This window comes from Saimiri boliviensis, chromosome 19 (genome assembly GCF_048565385.1).
Source record: "Saimiri boliviensis isolate mSaiBol1 chromosome 19, mSaiBol1.pri, whole genome shotgun sequence".
In the NCBI taxonomy this organism is placed as follows: Eukaryota; Metazoa; Chordata; class Mammalia; order Primates; family Cebidae; genus Saimiri; species Saimiri boliviensis.
In genome coordinates this window covers 23,613,008-23,638,037 of record NC_133467.1, presented here as the reverse complement: position 1 = coordinate 23,638,037, position 25,030 = coordinate 23,613,008, and the positions used below count along the sequence as shown (strand labels likewise).

At 39.9% G+C, this 25,030-nt stretch overlaps 1 protein-coding gene across 1 annotated transcript; it reads right to left on the bottom strand.

Moving 5' to 3' along the window:
* Positions 1-291: 291 nt before the first annotated feature.
* Positions 292-19,865, bottom strand: SELL (selectin L). The gene is made up of 9 exons (XM_003925393.4): positions 19,708-19,865; positions 18,796-18,877; positions 16,469-16,855; positions 15,397-15,504; positions 12,435-12,620; positions 11,132-11,317; positions 9,451-9,579; positions 6,112-6,130; positions 292-1,803 (listed from the first exon to the last, which is right to left on the bottom strand). The coding sequence occupies exons 1-9, from the start codon at positions 19,747-19,749 to the stop codon at positions 1,785-1,787; spliced, it is 1,158 nt and encodes a 385-aa protein (XP_003925442.1). The 5' UTR covers positions 19,750-19,865; the 3' UTR covers positions 292-1,784.
* Positions 19,866-25,030: the final 5,165 nt, after the last annotated feature.

Below are 25,030 nucleotides of genomic sequence, written 5' to 3'. Positions count from 1 at the left end.
TTAAATCTATATACATCGTAGTTACAAGGAATAGTGTCCATTTGGGTTCCTTGGCCCTGATGTTTTAGTTGAACAAACATTTTCAATCAGGGTTGCCATGTGAGTCTGTGCAGGTGTGCACTGCACAACTCCAGGGGATGTACCCTAAACTACACGAATGTGGCTTGCATATCCAAAGGGAGACTCTTTCGCAACAGCTCTTGCTGTAATACAGAATCTGAGATGTCTTTGAGAATGAGAAATGTAATCATTACCGAAAAATTATTCTCATAATGTGTGCAAATTTGTATGAAATCTGTACTGGCCATGGGACAAGGAGGTATTTCCAGCTAGCTGCTGACAGGGTCCTGTTCTCTCATAAAAACTCAGCTCTTGACATTAGGTGATATCTTCCCAGGTCATCAGATGCCACAGAGAAAGAGGGTTTGCCGAAACTTATATCATCAGTGATGTGCAAATTCTCGCCATTTAAAAAAACAAAAACAAAACAAAATGTATGCTCTTTCTGCTTTATTTGAACATTCATTTATTGACACTCCAGGGATCTGGCACAATCTCTGCCCTAAAGGAGCATATAATTTTACTGGGGAGAAAACATATTATCATATGATGTGATAATTCAAAATAACAAACTAGACAAACTAGGTAACACTTAAAAAGCAGGCTGTATTCAAATGCAAAATTGCATGTTACAGGCTAACTTTCAGTAAGAAGCCAGGAAGAGGAGATCTTCGTGAGTTGGACTAGTTAAGGACTAGTTATAAAAGAAGCGGTGGGGGTGAGGGAGGCCTGAGATGAAATGTAAAGAATATGTAGAATCTAGGTAAGTGGATAAGAAGTTTGGAGGGCAGAGGAAAGGAGAGCATCCTCTACCTGTTTTAACTCTTCCAAGGAATTTCTCTACCTGTTTGAATTCTTCTACATAACATCAAAGAGATGTCACTTGCAACTAGCACTTCAGTGATGTTTTCTTATTAATTATAGTGATAAAAGAAGCATTGACTATAAGAAATAGGAATGGATCTCATAAAAAGAAACCAAAAAATCCCCAAACTAAAAGAAAAAAGAAAAAAAAAGATGCAGGCTGTTTCTCTCTTCGCTTCTTTTACTTGGCAATCATGAGACACTACATATGGAAGTCAGCCAACTGAAAAAGAAAGGCAGCCAAAGAAGGTGAGGAGCCTGAAGAAAGTTAAATAGGATGGCCTCCATTCACAGATAGTGAGGCCACAGTGCAACAGGACTCTTTCAACTTGAGCAGGACCCCGTCACTTCACTGGAGTTAGACAGCAAGGACAGCGTAGACTTTATGAACTTTTTCTAAGAGTGTAGCTCCACAGTATACAAAAGACAGGATGTGAAATTTGATCAGCAAGAAAACTAAGTCCCTAGTCATAGACGTGTGAAATTTTCACTGCATTTAGAAGTGTCTGTCATCAGGTACAGCAGTGAATTGAAACTGGAAACAAGAGTCAAGAAAGAGCAGAGTCAGCCACCTTCATTTTCCACCTTAATCTTTTCCCCTATGATCTTATTTGTTTCTCCTCAGAAAAGACAAAAAGCTGAGCTGTATAAACATCTGTGGGCTGGGGATTGAGGGATAAATGAGGGGCTAAATGGAAGCAGAAGGAGCTGTTGGTCAGGTAGAAATCTTTCCAGATGTGGTAAAGGAAACATCTTCATCTTTGTTGTAGGAGGTGCCACCATGCAAAAGGTTCCATGGGAGAATTGAAAGGATCCAGTGATTTTTAGTATTCCAAGAATTTTCTTTTACTGAGGACAATTTAATATGGGTCATCCATACTGAAAGAAAAACAAAAGATAGTAAACTCAAGAGTTTAACACTTGCAAAACTTGGAGTGTTAGTAGTAAAGGTAAATATTTACGAGATGAGAAGAGGAGCAAGGAAATGCTTTCAGCTGAAAATCTCAGGCAAGGTGCCAGCCTTCAGGAACATTTGAACATGAATGAATGGTGAGCAAACCCTGTAGCAGCACTTCTCAGACTTTCATGTGCTTACCACTCAGAGATGGTGTTAAAATGCAGACTCTGATTCAGTAGGTCTGAGTGGAGTCTGAGATTCTGCAACAAGCTCTCTAGTGATGCTTATGCCACTGGCCCACAGACCACACTTGGAGAAATTTTTGTGGTACGGTCTTTGTCTCCAGATCTAATGAGTTTGAAGGACAGTGCAGATTGATTTTGAGCAGTGGAAAGTCAAGAAATTAGAAGGCATGCTTAAATGCAAAATGAAATTGGAGAAAATTAAAACTCACGAAATGATGGTAATTATAAACTCCTGATAAATTATATCCTGGGATATAATTTAATGAGATGGTAACACATTTAGTTTAAGGAAATAAATGACACTTTTTTGTGCGACACAGCTGTCTTATTCTTGGAAAGGACACGGGAGAACAAAATGTGGTATGTCTTAATATCACCTTTCAAGGGGAGAACTAGATTCTGAGGTGCTGTTCTCATGATGAACTGTCAGGGTAAACCACAGTTCAGCAGCTGCAAAAGTGCTTGCCAAAATAGAGACAAGAAATGTTTCTGAAAACAAAATTTCACATATGCCCTCCTCTGAGGTTGGCATCATATCTTCCTGTGTATCTTGGGTGTAGCTTCTACCCTGCCAGAATTTAGACAGTAGAAACCAAATGAGGTGATAAACAGAGCCAGTTTGCAGAAGAGTCAAAATAACCCAGCAAGAAATGAAACCACAAATGCCCAAGGAGTCATTCATTCGCCATTCAAAAACTAATGGAAATGAATACAAACTACTATGAAAATTAGCCCAAGAACTTAAAAACAACACACAGTGTTTAGTGTGATAGTATTCATTTTACCTCTGACTTGTTCAGAAAACACACCCTACTTCTTCTACCCCACCCTTCCTCAATGCCATCACACAATGGTTTCAGTGTGAAAAAAAAAAAAAAATCACATTACTGGAAAAGGAGAGTTATCTGGGACTTACCACTCTAAGCTGGTAGTCAAGAGTCTTGAGTTCTAAAAGCATATGCTTTAAGAACATGATCCCTGGATCCAGATGAGTATGGATCTCACCATTGCCATTTATTGTAACCTCAGGCTAGCTATTTTATTTCTCTGTGCCTGTTTCTTTACCTGTAATGAAGATGTTCATAGACCCTCTCCCACAGACTTCAAGGCATATTTCATGATTTAAAGCATGTAAACCATTCATAATTGTGTACAACATGGAATTAATATTTGATAAAGGTTTATGATTATTGTAACTAACTCTGTCACTTGCTCAAAGCCTAAAGAAAAGTTTGAATGTGATATCCACCAAGATCCTATCCAGACCTAAAATTCTGTGATTCTTATGAATTAATACAGCCTTGGTCAATAAATGAGAACTAGGCAAATAATTGCTCTTTGCTAGGCCCTTCTAGGCTATCTGGTGAAGCATTCCAGACTTACGTTGGTGGGGCCAGCCTTCCTTTACAACTTTGATTCCATAACTCCTCAAAAAGCCATGGGCTCTAGAAAGTTCTGCCCACTGGCCCCTGAGAAATGCCTTCATAGTCTCACTACCGTACCACTGCTGACACCATTTCCCTATAGACTGCCTTCCTTTCCTGCTTTTCTCCATAAACCTGAATCCTATCTATTCTTCAAAAGCAACCCAGGCGCCACCTTCTTTATAAGCTTTTCTATAATCACCAAGCCAAGTGATTTTTTTCCTTCTTAAATATAGCACTCATTGGCCATTACCACACTCTGCCTTGTATTTTTCTGATTTTTCCTTTCTATATTCCTGTCGTAACTCCCCAGCTAGGTAATAATCTCCCTGAAATCAGGGGCAAGCTGTACTCCTCTTGTCTCAAGCAAATTTAGCATTTTCCAACACAAAAAATGTTCAATAACCGACTATTAATTGACTGATTATAAAAAATCAATGAACCATTAAACTTAGTATAGCAATTTTCTTAGCGTGGTAACTAGCTTAGTACTAATATTCTTCCAGCCAATACCTCTTCCTGTGTCTCAAGGACATCTTAAAAAAAAAATCTAGTTGATAGTGACAATTAAAAGAGGTGGTTCCTGTAGCCAGAAAACAGCTCTGGGTAGATTGTGCCAGAAAATACTTTCACTCAGTAGGTCGGAGTGTGAAAGAAATCTTCACAGTTTGTGGGTTTCCTGCCACAGACATAGGGAGACCAGGCCAGAGAAAGAAGCTTTTCCTCACTAGACTCCATTTACACTATTAAAGAGAAGACAGAGTAATTAAAAAGAATAAAAAGAGCCTCCACTGATCCAGCATCTTCCTCCAGTCACCCCTGCCCCAGTTCTTCACAGCCAAACTTTTTAAAAGAGCTGACTGCATGTTCTGTCTCTACTTTCTCATCCTCAGTGATGCTCAGCACTTGGCCATATGACCTCTGTTTTGATATCTGCACTGAAAATGGTCTCCCCACTGACACCCTTGTTGCATTGAGGGGATACTTACTGCTTCTCCTAGCAATGTTTGAGACCATTCCCCTTTCTCTCTTTCTTTGGCATTCATGACCCCACACTCTTCCTCCTCTTCCTTCTCCCTGCCTGGCAATCTCTTCATTTCTCTTTCCCTTGGCTGACTTGTTAGATAATGATGTTCCCCTGGCTCTCCTGCTCTCTCCTTTTCCATTCTCGGAGCATTCACACCCTTCCTGGATGATTGTACCCATTCCTGAGATGGCAGTTACCTCCTGAAATGTGAGGGACCCAAACCCACATCTCCTTCCCCAACGTGGCCCTGTGCTGTGGATAGACACAGCAAACCACAGTGGATGATGCGCAGACACCCAAAGCTCAGTATAAAACTGAACCCACAATCTTTACCTCCAAAACTTCTCATTCTTATATGTTCCCTTCTCAGAAGTAAACAGTACTACCATCTGCCAGTTTTCAGGTCAGAAAGATGATAATTTTATTCTTCTCTCTCCCTTTTAGCCAATTAACAGACACATTCAGTTAATATCACCTCCTCTGATTTCATGAGCCCATTCTTACTACTATTTCCCTAGACAGGTACCATCAGTTTTAACCTAATAACTTCAAAAGCCTCCAAAACAAGTCTGTTTGCCACTTGTCTCCCACACTCGCTATACTGCTCTGCAGGGTGACCTTCACAAGATGCAGGAGGCAAGGCCACTCACTGTTTAAACCCCTTTAGTGATATCCCAAAAGACCTCAAGATAAAGCCCATATCACATGGCTTATAAATTACTTTATGATCTGACTTTTGGTGTCTTTCCCCACTTTTTTCCTTTGCATTCTATGCAATGGCCCATACTAAGTTTGCGGTTGGTAGGATGGTTGCCCACACCAGTCTAATCCCTTCAGAAATCACTTCACTTCATTTCTAGCATTTTAAAGGGAGCTCAGTTGTCCAGCTGGATACTGAATATGTCACCAAAGTCACACTCTCATTCTTAAAATTCCAGAGCAAGTCACTAAACCCCAGAAACTGAGAAATATTTTACCATCTTCATTTCTGCCAGATGGGCCATGCACTTGACGTGTCTGCGTGTCCTCCCACTATGCTACTTCTCCAGTTGAAGAAATTTGAGCTTCAAGACCAAACCAAAACATAATTGCCTCCTTGGGGAAGCTGCAGGAAGAATTCATGCTCCCTACCTTTCCCACATTTCTGAAGGTCAATGCCCAGTAGAGCAATTGAATGCAAATATTCAATTGAACAAGCATTTATTCATTTCTCAATAAATGGTTGTTCAGTTGACTCTTCCTTAAATAATATATTTAGGGCCTCATGTTCAGCCAGAACAAAAAGAACATAGCACAGTGTTTTTAAGCCTCAGAGAAAATTCTGAGGCAACCAGAAAAATCTCCCTTTGCATAAACTGCCCTTTTCTAATAGTGAATTACTTGTTCATTCATTCATTCAGCTCCGCTAGCACCAAAAAGCACAGCTTTAAAAGGAAGCTAGTAGATTTATCATCTTATCTGGTTATTTGGATGAGGAACCCAGGTAAATAAATTACTATGGGGTTAAGATGTCTAGCTAGAGCAGGAAGTAACTTAAGGAAGTAGAGAAGGGATCAACAGACATGGAAACTCCTTGCCACTGATAAAACTTACCTTTCCTGGGATTTCTTGCCTAAAAATAGAAAATAGAGAAATGACATTAGCAAAAATCAGATAATTTAAAGTTTTAAAGTAGGAGAGAAGGAAGACTCCCACTCTCAAAACTGACTTTTGAAGTATATTAGGTATTTGTTAGGTGGACCCCATCTGTTTCAAAGGGGATTTGAGGAACTGGCTTAGTGTTCTAATAAACAGTGGTAGATAAACAGGACAGACATGTTGATGCAGGTGCCTCTTGGGGTTCTATTCCATTCTCTGTGCTACTCAAAAAGACAGAAGTGTAGGCTACATTGCCTGGTTGCGAGACCCAATATGCTCATTCAAGTGTTTATCCCTTCCCAATCTGCCATCTCATCCTATCTACAGATTCTTCCCTTGAGGGACAGCTGCTAATACTATAAGACTATGTGCCCTTATACCTCACAGCATCTTCTCTATGAGAATCCACAAGAGAATTGCACTTTGGTCTTGTTGGTAGGAATTACACAGCCTCATCTGAGTAACTAATATTTTTTTATCTTAAAGACACAAGGAATATCACATGTTTCTCCTTAGACTGGCTGCAAGGAAACTCAGAGCAAAATCTGAGACCTTCTCCTACCAAGCATATAGGACTCCGCGACTTACATTTTGTGCCATAACTTCAACCTTGGTTCTTTTAAGGAACCAAGTTTAAATTTTCAGTTTAAATTTAGCTTTCTTTTTCTTACTTTTTAACTAACTTTAATTTGCTATACTGAATGCATTTGGTACTATCTCACATTCTTTTTGAAAAAAAGCAGAATATAAATAAGTAGATAACTTAAAAAAGAAAACTCTGTGAGCAGAAAGGATTATTTGGGAGGCAATATATTTCAGTGGCTGTAAACTGGCATTCTAGAATCATCCCACCGAGGTGCAAGCCCTATCTTGCCACGTGTATAGTAGTGTGTCTTTGAACAGCTGCTTATCTTCTCTAAACTACAGTTTCTTCATCTGTTGAAGAGGCATGATAATTATATCATCCTCATTGGATTGATAAAATAAAATACATTCGAAGTATCTCGTTCAGGTCCTAGCACTTAGACAGTGCTCCATTACTGTCTTAATCCTTTACAGTATGAAAGACTAGTATTTGACATCTTTTCTAAATTTCAGCCTGCTGATGAGCAAATGCACTTGAGCAGGGTAGATTCTGTTTGTTTAACTTCACATAATTTTTTTTTTTTTTTAGGGACAGTGAAACTAACAGCAACAGATGAGTAAGAACCTGTTTCTACTGAGAGAGTTTCTTTTTGAAGAAAAGGGAACTAGGGGGGCATGTGTTCAGTTTCATGCCTTCATCTAACCCTGAGTGTTGGTTTAGGTGGGAAATTCTTCCAACCGAGGAAGAAAACAGTTCACAAATCTGAAGACCAGTAGTTTTTGAAGACATATCTGGATGGGAGTCTAATCTCTGACTCTGGGGCCTGCCGATATGGGGTTTTTGAGATTTGGCCTAAAACATCATTGTCTTGGTTTTCTCATTTACCAAACAGGCCAATAGTAGTGACTAATCAGAGAATGATAATGCCAGGAGCACAGAATGTGTCTAGATGAGTCCATGATCAGGACACATGTTTCTGGAGCCCTTTCTTATTCCTTTCGCAAAATAAAGGAGCCAAAGTCTCAAACTAAGACTACTAGGGCAGGGGACAAAGCGCTAGAGTCAGAAGATTCATCTGAGGACAGAAGAATAGGGGTAAAGACTCTGGTCACTTCGTTGGCTACCATGCTCTAAATAATTACCTGTGTCCTTTTTCTAGCTATTAGAACAAAAAAAGCCCATAAATTCTCTTTGTCTCTCTCTTTCTCTGCGTATGTGTATACACACACACACACACACAGACACACACACACACACACAGACACACACAGACGCACACACACACACACACATACACACCCTAAAACACACACATACAGATTTAGGACTTTTTACTTTTATCCTTGTAATTGCATGAACTATATTTTGTCTTAGAAAGACTCTTAGGTTTAGCCTGGGAATGTAGCCATTATTTCTACCATTGTCTCTATAGGAAAAATATTCTTCATGTTTAAACGACCAACCTACAACTAAAATTTTTGGAAAGCAGAATTATTTGTAAGTTGGTGATATTGGAAGATATTTTACAAATGAAGACTTTTTTTTTTTTTTTTTTTTTTTTTGAGACAGGGTCTCACTTTGTTGCCCAGCTGGAATGCAGTGCTTCTATCATGGCTTACTGCAGCCTTAACTTCCTGGGTTCAAGTGATCTCCCACCTCACTCTCCTGGGTACGTGGGACTAGATGTGCATGCTACCATGCCTGACTAATTTTTGGTATTTTTGTAGAGATGTGGTTTCACATGCTGCTGCCCAGGCTGGTCTTGAACTCCTGAGCTCAAGTAATCCTCCTGCCTCAGCCTCCAAAAGTGCTAGGATTACAGGTTAGAGCCATGGAGCCAGGCCCACAGATGAAGACTATTTAATCTTACATTAAAGATACCCTGAGCGCCGGGCACGGTGGCTCAAGCCTGTAATCCCAGCACTTTGGGAGGCCGAGGCGGGTGGATCACGAGGTCAAGAGATCGAGACCATCCTGGTCAACATGGTGAAACCCCGTCTCTACTAAAAATGCAAAACATTAGCTGGGCATGGTGGCACGTGCCTGTAATCCCAGCTACTCAGGAGGCTGAGGCAGGAGAATTGCCTGAACCCAGGAGGCGGAGGTTGCGGTGAGCCGAGATCGCGCCATTGCACTCCAGCCTGGGTAACAAGAGCGAAACTCTGTCTCAAAAAAAAAAAAAAAAAAAAAAAAAAAAAAAAAAAAGATACCCTGAGCTTCCTACAAAACCTGTGATTTTGGGGGCTTCTGTTTTCTTTCTTGGCATAACTGTAACTAGCGTAATTGCCCGTTATCTGTTTCCTGTTTGCCCCACACTGATTCCCACCGCAGGAGTATGTAGTTTTCAAGTTATCAGTTTGAGATCTTGTACAGAAATGACTCCAAGGTAAAAAATTTAAAAACAAACCCACTAATTTTTTTACCCTTGCTTAGAAAACAGCCTTAGCCAGCTCACCCCTCACTAAATACAGGTGACTTTGATTCTATTCTTTTGATTCTACAAACACTTATTAAAAGATTTCAGAATTTGGAAATAAATAGTTTTCTTGTTAAGGTGATTTACAGCCTCAAAGTCCTTAAAATTATTTAGATATAGCCACCTTATCCCAGGGAGCAGTGTGTAATAACCCATCCTGTTCTCAGCCCTCAGTTCTGCCATCATTGACCAAGGTAAAATAAAGACAGGATGATTGGGGTCAGGCACATACCTTTTTTTAATCTCCTTGCCAGCCAAATGATAAATGCCAACCCAGAGAACGCAGTAACCATGACGGCCACTGGGATGAAGAGGGGGTTATAATCTCCCTTCTTAATCATTGAGAAACTTCTGTCCAATTCTGAAAGAGAAATCAGTAAGGCACATAGCATGAGACCACAAGCATTATTTCCTTAGTCCATCTCATGATATTTGACTTTTTTCCTTCTTACATCTTTTGGTAGTAGCCCATGTGATGCCACTTGACAGATGAGGAAACAGGCATGGGAAGGCCTATGATAAGTCTACAGCATAGGCAAAGACTGGACCAACCTCACTAGTCCAATGCCTACAGAATCTCAATCCCCAGATTTGTGGTTCAGAGTTCCTGGGAATGCACCTAAAAATGTTGGCAAGAATGATGGTCATTATTGTATTTAGCTCCATGGACTTGTTCAATGGTTGGAACTCTGAAACACAGAGAAGAGCTAAAAAGCCTAACACAACTTCAGGAAAAATAAAAGCCAGTGATCTGAACTGGATAATTCACCAGTCAAAGAAAATCATTAATGCTTTTACTTTAAAGCAGTTGTGCAAAAATCAGCACCTGTTTACCTGCCAAGGACCTGCACTAATCTCTTTCAAATGAGGTAGTCCTACCACTTCCCTCTACCTTCACAAATAAGTAAAGCGGCATATTTATAGATACTCTTGTAAGTGTAAACTAAGTTCATTTTGGGAGCCCCTATTTAAAAACACTGGTTTAAAAAAAAAATCTGTTTCCGGATACCAACATTTGAAGGAAACTACTTTTTACATATTGGCAGAGAGACTGATTCTATCCTTAGTTCTCCCCACTACTTTGATGAACCTTTTCAAGGTGCTTTGATCCCCACATCCATATATGATGGAGAGAAGGATCAAGTTCCCAGAAGCTCCAGACAGAGGGCATCTTTGGCTTGATGAAGAGGAGGAGGAAATCAACACTAGCTAGGCCTTAGAGGGAAATGTCTCTGATAGGCCTAATACACAGCCCTCTGCTAAAGGCCTCCCTGCCTTTCTGTGCTCACCCACTCCACTCCCTGGCCCTGGACACACAGCACACACAGATCAGTGTTTCTGACAGCTTCTGCGGATCCTACCATATAAAGACTTTTGTCATCCATGTAGATAGTCTCAGGGGCAGACATGGGTAACTTTTCACATGCTAACTTAACATGCATTTGCTTTAGCACCTATTGCCAAGCACTGTGTCAGGTGGAAGGTATACAAAGATGAAGAAGACATGATTCTTCTCATGTACAGGCAGATTTGGGGACATTGGCTTAGCGATAATTCAGTAGTATCCATTAGTTTGGGAAGTAGGTGGTCATTGGTGACCTTTTAGAGGCATTTCAATGGGCCAAAAGAGATGTTAGGTTGTAGTGGAATAGAATAATGGATAAAAAGTAAATCAGTGAGTTCAGATCTTAAGAGTTAAGATGGCAAGAGGTGAGAATGAAAAAAAGAAATGGTTGCCATTAAAGGAGGAGGGAAGAGCAGCCAAAGATTTTCAGTGAATTAAGCAAATTTATTTTTAAGCCACATTTACTTAGCAAAACAAAATGTAAACCTTTACTTATGTCTTTCCTCACATCTGCTTATCTATCACCTCCATGTCTAAGTCTCCAGTTTTTGAGGACACACTTACTCACTTTGACATATTGGACTAGGATTTGACCAGATTCCAGATGATTCACAAACGGTTTTCTTCTCCCCAATTAATTCAGTTCCTTCTGAGCAGCTGAAGGTACATGCAGATGTAAAGCTGAAGCTGGCCAGTGGGTGACTACAGCTCATGGTCCCCAGATCTGGTGCTGATAGAGGCTCACACTGAATCACTTCAATTAAAAAGAAAAAAAGACAAAACAGTATTTCTGAGTAGAGACTCTCCCTTGAGCAAAGGATTTTTAGCCAAAGCTACCTGACTGCATTACTTCTGATAAAGCTTCCAGGCTTTGTTTTCTTAGAGAATGATGGTGGATAATGAATGAGAGATGAAGGTAAGGAAGCACTGAAAGCTGGTGGGGAGAGGAGTGGCTACTCCAGACTGCTGCCACAGCTAAGGTGACCCTCCGCTTCTGCTGGAAGTACCAATCCACATGGCCTCTGCATCAAGGATGCTTATGGAATATTCTCAGAAACCTCCACCTTTTCACCTGTTCTAATATCTACCCAAGCAGTTTTGAAAAACATCCCTAGTCACTGAAGCAAGTCCGACTTCTATAAAATTCAGTAGGTGGGTTGACAGTTCTGTGATGTCAATAAAGGATTTTGATAGCACTTCTAAGAATTAAACTACTTAAACTAATGCATCAGGAGCATACTTGTAGAAAATTTAACCAAAACTTCACAAGTTCAGATGCCATTGGTTTTCTCCCATATGGGGATAGGGTTGGCAGTTAAAAAAGAAAAAAAAAATTCTACAATTTTTCAAACGTAAAAAGATCAAGAGATTGTGTTTTTGTTTTTCAGTTGTTATTCTCCTAAGAATTTATGCACAAGGAAAAATAAAAGGTGATTTTAAGAATAAGCCAAATAAAATAACCAAGAAAGACCTCTACTACCCTGAGAAGGAAATTGGTTGGTGTTAAGTAGGACACCACATAAAGTAGGTGTTATTGAGAGGAGAAGGACCAAAATTTAACTGAGGTTCAGCAAGACACTATTCATGCTATGACAATGAGAAAAATAAAAAACAGTATAACCATGCTGTATTCCTATGAATCATACTACAAACTGTGAGACGACTTCGGGGTATTTCGTTTTTACTTTTTGTTTGGGAGGTTTTTCAAAAAAATTTAGTAAGAACGAGTCCTTTGAAAAACATCACAGTAGGTTAAACTAAGTTAGGTTAAATTAGGCTCCTAAGTTTGACCTCTCAGCAATCTTCTACTGAATGTTCTGACTGTAAGCCCAGGATCGCCATGACAAAGCCTCTAGTCTGAAGTTACTCACCTTGACAGCTTGGTTCTGGAGATGACCAGTTTCCAAACGGCCCACAAGTAGTTTCTTCAATCCCAGTTAAGTTTGTTCCCTCAGAGCAGTTGAAGGCACACTGTGAGCTGAAGCTGAAGTCTCCCAAAGGGTGAGTACAGGCCATGGTACCCAGCTCTGGGGCCTCCAAAGGCTCACACTGAATCACTTCAATAGGCAAAGAAACAGTATGGGGAAGAGTTAAGAGGACCTGATGTCTGGATTTGAATCCTAGCTCAGCCACTTGATAACCATGTACCTTTAAGAAAGGCTATACTCTCCAACTTCAGTTTCTAATTAAACATTAGCTAGTCTTTATATTATTATCTTTGGCATTATCTGGAGGGAGAATGCTTAAACTCGAATAGGTGTAACTGGGAATGACCACCTCAGTTGGGAGATAGCTATCACATCAGAGCCCCTGAGTCTACTAGAGTAGGATGTTTAGAGAAAGAGTAGGTCTCCATAATAAGTCTTCTTTGCAATGAGATAATATAAAAGTTTAGGAAGCATTTTGACCTCAATTCTGTCTTCATCTATTCTAGCTTGGTTCCAGAATTTTAACTCTTGATTTTGACAACCCTCTCCAAAAACTGTACCTATTTTCCTTTTCTGATTGGTGGTATAAAAGGTAAATTTAAGACTTGGAAATTAAAGTCTTCATATTTTAGACCCTGCCATGCCATTGGTAAATAGTACAAATTTCATGTCTTATTCCTCATCTCCCAAATTTCAGCCATTATTGCTACCTTGCTCTCGAGACTTCAGTAAAGAATGGACTCAAGGAATCAGAAGAATTTTTGTATTTGGAATTATATGAGATGACATTAGGGATAAAGATAGGAGCTAAGAGAAAATGTTATCTTTTTTTCATTGATTTAAAGAGTATCTATTATATATCAAGCCTTACTCTGGGGCTTGAAGAGCTTAGATTTCACCATGTAGGGCAAAATAGTAGGTAGAAATTAATGAGTAGATTGTCATGTATGTGTGATGTGTTTTAATTGCTTTTAATTGATCAGTCTGCCTGTAGTATGAATAATATCTCTGAGGGGAGCTAATTTAAAATTGTGGAACTCATCTGGTAGACTATTACAAGAATCTAGGAGAAAGATAACGAGGGCAATGGTAGTAGAGTTGACAAGTCTTAGTGGAAGACAAATTAGAAAAACACTAAGTCGAAAAGATTGGTAGAACGTTAACCTGCATTAGTGTTGAGGCAGTTAGGAGAGTCTCATACCAAGGTGCCCATGCAAATGGTGATTCCATATACTGAGATAAGAAATAGAAGTACAGAAAGGAAAGCTGACTGGGAACAATTGATTTTAGAGTCTATTGAACATCCCAAAGGACATCCTTAGCATATTTGAGTTCAAAGCTGGAGATAGGTTTGTCAGTCCAAAGATCATATAGGTTTCTGAGTCCAAAAATGTCAGTAAGTTTGACCAAAGGAGACATGTAGATTAGAGTCAGAAGAGCAATAGACAAAGGACAAAAGCTGAGACATCATAATAATTTATGGTCCTGGGTAAGTGCCCATGAAGGATCCCAGGAGAAATGATCACAGGTAGAAAGAGAATAAGAAAAGAATGAGATGACAGAAACCAAGAGGGAAAAAAAGTAAAACATTAAAAATGAGTGAAATAGGTATATCAATAATTAAAAATGAGTGAAATAGTCACACCAATAATATAAGGGCTAAAAAATAAAGTTCAAAAATGGGGTAGGGGTAGAGTATTAGGAAGGAGTCATGGCCCAGGGATCAAGTGAAATGAGTTAGATCTATAGATCCATTTCAGTTGGTTGACATTTAAATTTATTTCTGTTTTAATTATTTATTCTTTTTTTTTTTTTTGAGACAGAGTTTCGCTCTTGTTACCCAGGCTGGAGTGCAATGGCGCGATCTCGGCTCACCGCAACCTCTGCCTCCTGGGTTCAGGCAATTCTCCTGCCTCAGCCTCCTGAGTAGCTGGGATTACAGGCACGCGCCACCATGCCCAGCTAATTTTTTAGATTTTTAGTAGAGACGGGGTTTCACTGTGTTGACCAGGATGGTCTCGACCTCTTGACCTCGTGATCCACCCGCCTCGGCCTCCCAAAATTCTCGGATTACAGGCTTGAGCCACCACGCCCGGCCTAATTATTTATTCTTTACAAACATTGCTTTTTTAAAAAATTAAATTGTCCAATTCAATTAAGGCTCACAAGCAAGTGCCTGATATACACCAGGCATTTTGTGAATCCCAAAGATGCGACGACAAAGAAGACACTTACTGATCTCAAGAAGCTTACAGTACCAGAGGAGATGGGCAGGTGAACAGATGACTTCAACATATGTGGGAGAAGTAAGGAAGAAATATGTGGAGCTATCAGAACTAAGAAAGCTTCCTAGAAGAAATTGTCTTTGAACTATGTCTTAAAGATGACGCGTTTGTTGGCCGTGTGCAAAATGAGAGAAAAGGCCAGGAGCAAAGTCAATGAGATACAGAGCACATGTATTAAGTGTGGAGAACTGCAAGAAGTAAGGGACTACTAGAAGGAAAAAGCAAGATTACCTTCTTGGCAACTCAGCCTCCTAATGATAAATGGCATAGTTTCTTCCAGACCTTAGAGTTCTAATTAATCTAACAAGCTCATTAGATTGTGAGCTTCTTGACAACAGGAATCTACCATGCTAATCCCTTATTGTAGCCTGACAGCTTTTATCCCAGCACTGTGCTCCTTGTGGCACTCAAAAAGACTTGTTGAGAAGTGAATTGAAACTTCATGCTGACTTATGAAACCTTTACGGAAAAGTAACAACATTGCGAAAGCAGAGCATTCTGATCAAAACTTCCCATTTCTCAGAATGGCTAGTATTTTGTTTCAACCAGCTTCCATCATAAGCTATAATGATTCCCGTGACTGTATTTTAAGAAGAAGCAAAGAAAGGAAAGAGACTTACCAAACTGACACTGGGGCCCATAGTACCCCACATCACAGTTACAGGTGTAATTATTGATGATTTCTACACATTCTCCATGGCCACTGCATGACCAGGGCTGGCAAGAAGCTTTAAGGAGGTCAGAAAAAAAAATTAATGTGAATACATTTCAGTACTCAAAGTCATTTACTTGGACATAGATAACCTTTTGTCTGAGATGATTTAAATAATCAGGAAAGGTTTGTTTGTATATTCATAACATAAATCATATGCTAAAATTTTTACTTATAGAATATACTAAGTATATAGCCATAGACATTTATTTGCTTTAGGAATGAAATTACCAATACTAATATTCTGTAATGCTTATATGAAATTTAGTGGGATACCTCAAAACTCTTGAAATTACTTGTTTATAATGTAATAAGAAGGTAAAACGATGACCTGAACTCAATCATTTCTGCAGGCAATTATTTCTTGGCAATCCCTTTCTTGATAGAAATCACAAAGGTTAAAAAGTCCAAACTTGCTAAAAGTGTAGAGTCCAATTTACAAGAGACCAAATTAACTACGGTTCACTATTAAAACATCACTTGGAAAATTCCTGGCTATTTTGGAATTGTAAAAGATTTACAGAAATATTTATACACCAAAGATGATGCCATTTTTATCTAAAATTATATAAGATTAGACCAAGAAAGAAGCATGCAGTTCCGCGCTCCCTACTTCACAATATGAAAACTAAAGTGATGTGAGCCTAAGTTCCCAACTGGCCCCAGCTCTCAGCTTCTCCTCCCCTGCCTTATGATCAAAGGCACTGGTTGTCTAGTTCTTCCTCCGTACTTCCTACATACACCTATCGTTTTGATGTAGCTTGACTTAGGGGTATAGCTTTTGTGCATAGAGACAAATCTTACACACCAAAAATGCTCAGAAGTGACGAGGCGCACGATTATGCAGAGGGCTAGACATATTTTAGAATGAACCAGCAGCTGTTCTCATCACCCCCACCTTTCCATGTGATTAATCATTATTCTCTTAACTGCGGTCCTTCCTGAGTCTGAGGTAGTGTAGCTGTCTTGTTACTCCCTACCTGTGTAACAGAGGGCTGCCTTCAGTTTGTGGCAGGCATCATCATTCCATTTGCCGGCATCTTTGGCCCTTTTGATATAGATCTCCACGCAGTCCTCCTTGTTCTTCTTGTTGTTGGGCTCCCCGGCTCCCCAGTTCTCTGCTTCTTCAGTGAGAGATTTGTTGGTTCCCACCCACGTCCATATTCCTCCTACCTTCCGGATTCCTATCCAGTAGTAAGAATGACTGAAAGGCAGGGTCTTATTCAGGTACTCAATTTCTGCCTTGTTTTGTATGGCAACTAAATCTGTGTACTTTTCTTGGCAGAATCTCCTAGCCCTTTGCCAGTTCATGGATTTTTCAGAATAATGGTAAGTCCAGCAGTCGGTTCCATGATGTGCCAGGAAATCTGCAAGACAACAGTGTGATCTATGCAGACTTACAAAATGTTACAGCTAAAATGAACCTAGCACTACTCCAGGCTGAGCGAGACACTTAATAGAGATGCAGAAACAGAACCTAAGAGTGTAGGTGAGCGTCTCAGGACCACAGAATAGTTGTTTGAAGATTTGAAGTAGAACCTAGACCTTCTGGCTATAAAATGCTTTTATCTAAGGTTCTAGTTTAAACAAATTTAATTTTAAAAAATTTAGTCGCTTTCTAGGTTTATTTTCTTATTAATTTTTTCTCCAAATTATTTCAGGTGAAATTTAACCAATATATTTTAGATACTCATATTTCTTTTTCTTGGTAGCTGTTAATGATTTACAACTAATTACAGTATAATATCTTATAACTATACAATTTATACTATACTTTTAAATCCTGGAATAATTTCTTGAAAGCCAACACATATGTACCCATGGGAGAAGCGTAATAAGGACAGGAAGAACAGTGTTGTACTTTTAAGTAATCTCTTCTGTATCAAAGACATTTTATTTTATCATAGGAAGAACTGCTTCTGGGAAAGCCCAGTATACCACTCAACTCTTATATAGCTCACTGCATAATTTTTAAAAAAGAACAATTTACAAAGCCAAAAGATAGAGGATTATGAAATTGATTAGATCATGTTCTATACACAAAGAGACTCAACTAATGATGTTTAATAAACATATGGATTCTTCAAATATGAGGGCTTTGAAGATACCTAATTAAACACATAAAGACACAACAACTTCATAGTAATCTATGGCATTCTAAGCGTGGTATGATCTACGTGAATCACTATTTAATACAGTAAAGAAACAGATATGATTGATGGTAAAGAGCATCATAAAATAAACATTTTGAGCAGAGCTTTGAATGAGCATTCCACTAGAATGCAAGTTCTAAGAGGGAAAAAACTGTTGTGTCCACTGTTGTATCCTCAGTGCCTAGCATAGATTTCACACATTATAGGGACTCAGAAAATGCCTGTTGTAGGAAGACAGCACTAAGTTTTCATGTGACACAATGCAGACATGGCATAAAGAATATATGAAGGGCAGAGTTAGCATATTTTCTCTGCTAGGGCTGAAAATGCAAGCTAGGGAGTAAGAAGGCATTAGCTTACCTAGGAAATGAAAAACTAAGTTCAAAGCTATTGCTGGAGAGTCTTCAAGAATCAGATATAAAATTTGTCACATCAGGCTGGGAGCGGTGGCTCACTGTATTCCCAGCACTTTGGGAGGCTGAGATGGGCGGATCACAAAGTCTGGAGTTCCAGATCAGCCTGGCCAATATGGTGAAACCCTGCCTCTACTAAAAATACAAAGCTTAGCTGGGCATGGTGGCGCACGCCTATAGTTCCAGCTACTTGGGAGGCTGAGGCAGATTTGCTTGAACCCAGGAGGCAGAGGTTGCAGTGAGCTGAGATTGCACCACTGCACTCCAGGCTGGTGACAGAGTGAGACTCTGTCTCAAAAAAAAAAAAAATTGTCACGTCAATGGGAGGACCAAAAATGATAAAGCTCCATCCCTTAATGAGCTCATATTGTCATTGTAGAAATGACATTAATGTACACTGAACTATTAATAAAAAATAGAAAATGAGGTGCTAAATATTTGGTACAGATTGTAAGTGCCTTAAAGAGATTTCTTAATTAATGTTATTCCTTTATAATTGAAGAATTTTGTGGGGTTGTTGGGATTTGGACCCTATAACATGGGCCCTGGTAGATTAAAAATAGTGTTCAGGAGTTTCTGGGAAGATCTAAAGGTAAGAAGAAAAGAGATGTTCATAGAAGGAATAGAATTAACAGCTCTCTGTGTAATGATTTTCCCTTAGACTATGTATAACCTGTGGATATTTAAGAAAAGTAAATGTAAGTAAAATAGACTTAGTGATATGTAAATATCATAACATACCACAACACAGCATTGTCCACCCCCATAACTTGAAAATGTTCCATAAGTCCCTCTGGATGCTCTGACATTTCCATGGAAATATCTGCAAATGAAATATAAAATTACATTTAGATTTATACTCTTAAACCACACATTTACAGCCCCTGAGGTGGTGCTTACAACTTTCTTAATATTCAAATTAAACACACATGTGTACTAACCCTGTCTGAGGTAACAGGTTTCTCAGACGTAGATGAAAAAGTACTTTAAATTTACATCAGAACTGATGCATAGTTTTATTTTACTTTTGTGCTTTACTTTCAACTTGCTAATCAGTACTGCCCTGAATCGTTTCTTTGGTTCAGTAATTTTTGTACCTGCTTTTCTGCTGAGCTATTAGATGAAACTATTTAATATTTAGTATGTATATTTTTAAAGTCTTGTTGGTGCTTAATTAACTATTGATGCTTATATTTAATGTTACAGCCTCACGCTTGATCATAATGGGTCAGTGCCTCAAATACCTAAAACAATTAGCCAAACAAACACTAGGAAACAAAAATATTTCTTTTTTTTTAAATAGAAAGAAATACATTTTGAATAACTGAAATGACAAAGTCACAGATTTCCTGCACACCTTAAAATTCTATCTTCCAAAGTGTATCACTTCTCATGTAGACATAGGATTTATTGCAAAAGATCTGATTTCGATAGTACCTCTTCAAGAGTCTCCCCAGAGACAAAGTCAAGAGGAAATTACCACATCTGAGAAGAAAGATTTCAGGATCACTTTTCTGAGGGTCTGAGAAAAATTTTAATTTCTATCTTTTTTAAAACCAGAATTGAAATGGGGTGCTATCTTTGCCACCTGTCTCTACAACCCCAAGGGTTTCTATCTGAGCATCAAGAAGTCTTTTAGGCTCAAAGGCTCACCATGGCTTTGCTTGGTCCTTCTCTAGCTCTTCTGCAGCCCATTCAGCCTCTTGACTTAGCACAAGGGGTCTCAGGTTCTTGCCCAAGGGGAGTGTGCTGTGCTGCAGGGAGACTGCACTGAATGTCACCAGAAAGCCTTGCTTCCTTTCAATTCTCTAACCCGGTCTCATGCCCTCCTCCTCCCCTTTTCCCTCCCCCTCTCTTCTCTTTCCTCTTTCCCCACCCCTTTCCCAGACTGGCCTCTGTTGCCTCCCACTGACAAAAAAAAAGAACTGCTGACCAGAAAAGTAGTGTGACTAGATTCTCTCTTCCTCCCGTCCTGTCTTTCTATGCTTTCTTCCATTCTCCTACGTATCTTTCCTTCTTTCCTTCCCCTCCTCCTTTTCTTCCTTTTTCTCTTTCTCCTCCTCCTTCCCTCGTTGTTGTTGCCCTTCTTCCTCTTCTTTTTCCTCCTCTTTCTCTGCTACTTGTTCTTGCTTTTGTTTGGTCCTCGTTCTCCTCTTTCTCCTTTTTCTCTCTCCTCCTCCTCCTCCTCTTCCACCACCCTCCCCTGTCTTTGTCACAAACACTGAGCTAACTCTTGGCTACCTGTGGTAGATGGCCCCTGGAAATAGCAAATACTACAAAGCAAAACTGCATTTCAGACACATTTATGATGTTTGCAAAACTTTAGCAGAGCTAAGCAGTGGGCTTGACTCATTTCCGTTCCTTCACCTCCATCTTTCCTTGCTCACCACCTAGTGGAGGTCCTTGTTAGCAGCGCTTTCTGAAGTTAACCCCTGAAGAGAGCCGATGCTCTCCAGCTTTTGGACCTTAGAGGTTTAGGAGCCTACAAGTACCATTAATATTCCTGGAGTATAAAATGAAAAGGTGATAAGGCTGCATATGAAATTAGGACCCATATGATGAAGGACAATAAAAAGGAAGACTTACTGATGTGAGTCAGTGAGTCGAATGCAAATCAGATTTGCATTTTTAGGAAAATAGTAACAGCAACAATAATAGCTATGAAACTCAGCACCCCATTTTTATTATCTTATTTAATCTTTACAACAGCTCTCCGCTATAGATATTATTATTATCCCCATTCTAAAAAGCCTCAACAGTGTAAGAAAGTTGCCTTAGTCACATAACTAGTAAGAGACACAGTTGGGAGTTTGAACAAAGGTCAACCGGTTCCAAATCCCCTGCTCTTGATCATTAAGCTCAACTTCTGGCAGGAGCTTGGAAGACATGGTAAAATGGGGACAAGCCTGGAGCCAGGGAGACTTGGGAAAGCACCAGTGCTCCTACTATACCCTGAAAGAGATGCCTAGACTGGCTTTTTTCTAAGTCTTCTCCTCTAATTCTCTTTCCGTCTCTCTTAAGAGACAGGAATCTTGCTCTGTCAGTCAGGCTAGAGTGCATTGGTGTGATCATAGATCATTGCACTCAAGTAATCCTGGGCTCTAGTGCTCCTTCTGCCTCAGCCTCCCATGTAGCTAGGACTACAGGTGCATGCCCCCACCCTCAGCTAATTTTTTTATTTTTATTTTTTGTAAAGACAGAATCTCACCATGTTGCTCAGCATGTAATTCTCTCTCGAAGCTTGTCTAATCAGGCTTTCAGCCACACCAGTTCCCTGAGACTGCTCTCACCAAGGTCCTACACTTCACTAACACCAACAGCCTATTCTCCATCCTCATCTTACTTCACCAGGCAACTCCTGGTTTTCCCCCTATTTCACTGGCTATTTCTTCTGTATCACATGTTGATTCTCCCTCATCTTTCCAACTTCCAAACCCATGGAGTACTCCATACTCCAGGGATCACTGCTTTGCTCTTCTTTGTCTAACTCACTGACTTGGTGATCCAACTGACTCTCTTGACTTCGAATATCATTTAAATGCTAATGACTTCCAAATTTATATGTCCAGCCAGAACCATTCTCCTGTAGCCAAATGCCTACTCAACATCTCCATCCCCAAACAAATTTAGTTGCTCAATAAGCCTCTCATATTTTACATATCCTAAACTGAACTTCTGAATTTCTCCTTCAATCTGTAGGGCTCTTCCCACAGCCTTTTCCATCTCAGTATATTATAACTCCATCCTTGTTACTCAGACCAAAACTGTTAGCATTAACTGAGACACCTCTCTTTTTTTCACAACTCATATCCAATGTGTCAACAAATTTTGCTAGTGAAAGAAGCCAGATAAAAAAGTTTACATGTTGTCTGATTCCATTTATATGAAACATATAGAAGAGGTAAATTCATAGAGACAGAAAGTAGATTAGAGGTTCCCAAGGGCTGAGAAGGGAATGGGAACTAACTGCTTACAGGGTACAGAGTTTTCTTCTGATAAAAATATTTTGGAGCTAGATAGAGATTTTGTTAGGCCATTCTTGCATTGTTATAAAGAATTACCTGAGACTTGGTAATTTATGAAGAAAAGATGTTTAATTGGCTCACACTTCTGCAAGCTTTACAGGAAGCATGGTGCTGACACTGCTCAGCTTCTGGTGAGACCTCAGGAAGCTTACACTCATGGCAGAAGGTGAAAGGGGAGCAGCCATATCACATGGAAAAAGTAGGAGCAAGAGAGGGATGTGGGGAGGTGTCACACACTTTTAAGTGGCCAGATCTCATGAGAACTCACTATCATGTGGATAGTACCAAGAGGATGGTACTAAATTATTCATGAGAAACCACCCTCATTATCCAATCACCTCCTACCAGGTGCCACCTCCAACACTGGGGATTACAATTTGACATGAGATTTGAGTGAGAACATGGATCCAAACCATGTCAGAGATGGTGGTTATACAATGCGATAAATGTCACTGGATTGTGTACTTTAAGATGGTTGTTTTATGTTATGTAAACTTCACCTCAATAAAAAAAAAAATTAATGTACATTCAGCCAAAACAAGATTTAGAATAGGAGAAGTCCCAGAGATATATTAACAGCCATTTGATGGGTGGTAAGAAAAAGAGTGGTTGTTAGGTTATTTTGTGACCCTCAAAGGGTAGAACTAGATTAGGTGGGTAAGTATTATAAAACCATCACAAAACCCTGGAGAGAGGAGCCAGTACTGAAGAACCATTTGCCTGCCATGAGACAGTACCAGTGAATGCCATTGAAAGCTTCATCCCTGGGTCCAAGGGATGGTCAAAGGACCACTACCCAACCCCTCCCTAGCCTATACCTCCATCACAGATGACCGCAAGGTTTACTTGCTTATTGCTGCCAACCAAGGCTGTGCTCACTGCAGTTGCTATCAGTTTTTCATGGGTAGAAGGAATGCACAGTAGATAATTAATTTACTGCACACCTACCTCCACAGTCCTATCAGGACAAATCGCCATGGCTCACGGAGTTCTTTTCCTTATCTTTGGCATGTAAGCCCCTTTTATTGTCTGTCATCTATCTCCTGTACAGTTCACCTAAACTGCTCTCTCCTAGCCCAACCCTGATTTTGATCCCAAATGCTTCCTTGCCATCCCTGGGATTCCTCTCTTCACCATCACCAAATTCCCCTCAATCTTCCAGTTTCCTGTTCAAATGTTTCTCCTAGCTCCTTGCTTTGTCATCAGCCTGACTGCCTCCTGAGGACATCACTTCCCTTTGCAGGGTTTCTCAAGATTACAATATTTATTCTCCACACTGCACACACTTCAGGGTTGGAAGGCAGGGGCAGTCTTCTTCTTTATAACGAGTGCCTCTTATAGATCTTTATTCCTCTGCCCTCTTGTAAAAAAATGAAAAGAAAAAATAAAATAACTCTACTTCTTTGAAGCTCATCACACTGAGATAAACCATCTCACTGTCTTCATTGTAGTGACCTCTCAAACCTCCTGATCTTCTCCCTGTAAGCACTTCTCATAGTCTTTTTTATTTTTTATTTTTTTGAGACAGAGTCTCACTCTGTCACCCAGGCTGGAGTGCAGTGGCGTGATCTCAGCTCACTGCAACCTCTGCCTCCTGGGTTCAAGCAATTCTCCTGCCTCAGCCTCCCAAGTAACTGGGATTACAGGCACCTGCCATCACACCCAGCTAATTTTTGTATTTTTAGTAGAATGGTTTTACCGTCTTGGCCAGGCTGGTCTTGAACTCCTGACCTCATGATCTATCCACCCTGGCCTCCCAAAGTGCTTGGATTACAAGCATGAGTCACTGGGCTGGGCTGCACTTCTCATAGTCCTATGGGACTTCACCATCTATGGCACAACCCGTAGCACAGCCCAGGTCCTCAGGTCTCCAATGGCATTTTCCTCCACTCAACTTGAGCTACCTCATTCCCTAAGCAGAGCCTCAACTTTGACATCACCTAAGACTGTACCAACTCTAAAGTTGCACAATGAAATACTTCACTCTTTAACCACTGTATCCTATTCTTGCAAGTGTACTGCTCAAGTATCTCATTGCAATGCTTTTTACTTCTACTTCATTGAACCTCCCAGCCATTAAACATTTCCTTATCTCTAACCATCAGGTTTCTCATTTACTCCCAGTCTATGCTGCACCATTAAAACTGCCTTCATGAAAATTATAAAAGAAAATTACAATAGTGAAAGAGATCTGATCTAACCAATTCCCATCTTGCCTTTAGCTTCCAGATTGCCCTTAATTGTTCCTGGGCTTGGGCCAAGCTAGCTTTGACAGAAATTTAGTTTATAGTTTAGCTTTTCTCCTAAACTAAGCTGCCTTTGTAAAGGTAATAAAAGACCACTAATGAAAGGTTAGGAGGATGAGAGGAGCCTGAATTTTGCTAAGGTATAGATGTAAACAACTACCATTATTGCAGAGGACACAAGATTCACAATATCCCCAATTACTCCTGCAGATAACAGCACTATCATAGAACCTGAGTGGCCTTTTGAGATGTCTTTTCAGATTCCTGTGGCCCCACCCAGAAAGACTTAGCATGTACAAGGACCATTTTCCACACCCCTATGATTGCATCCCCAACCAATCAACAGCACCCATTCCCATGCCTGCCAAACTCTCCCGAAAATTCCTAGCCTTAGAATTTGGGGGGAGGCTGATTTGAGTAATAATGAAACTCCAGTCTCTTCTTCAGCTTGCTCTGCATGAATTAAATTCTTTCTCTCTTGCAGTTCCCATCTCGATAAATCAGCTTTATCTGGGCAGCAAGCAAAAGGAACCCATTGGACGGTTACCCTGTTAGCAGATACATCTTGCTTCCATAACTGGATTTTTGTTAAACAAATTTACTCTATTTTCTTGATATTTACAACTGTGAATGTAGTGTCTGAATTCCCTTTATTTCTTGTTGAAAAGAACTATATCACTACAGCCAGGACATGCAGATGAATAG

Coding starts and splice junctions, on each gene's coding strand:
- SELL (XM_003925393.4), bottom strand. CDS start 19,749: ATGGGCTGCAGAAGAGCTAGAGAAGGACCAAGCAAAGCCATG. Junction 16,856..18,795: donor GTGGACAATGCTGTGTTGTG/GTATGTTATGAT, acceptor GTTGTCTTGCAG/ATTTCCTGGCACATCATGGA. Junction 15,505..16,468: donor GGCAGCCCTCTGTTACACAG/GTAGGGAGTAAC, acceptor ACCTCCTTAAAG/CTTCTTGCCAGCCCTGGTCA.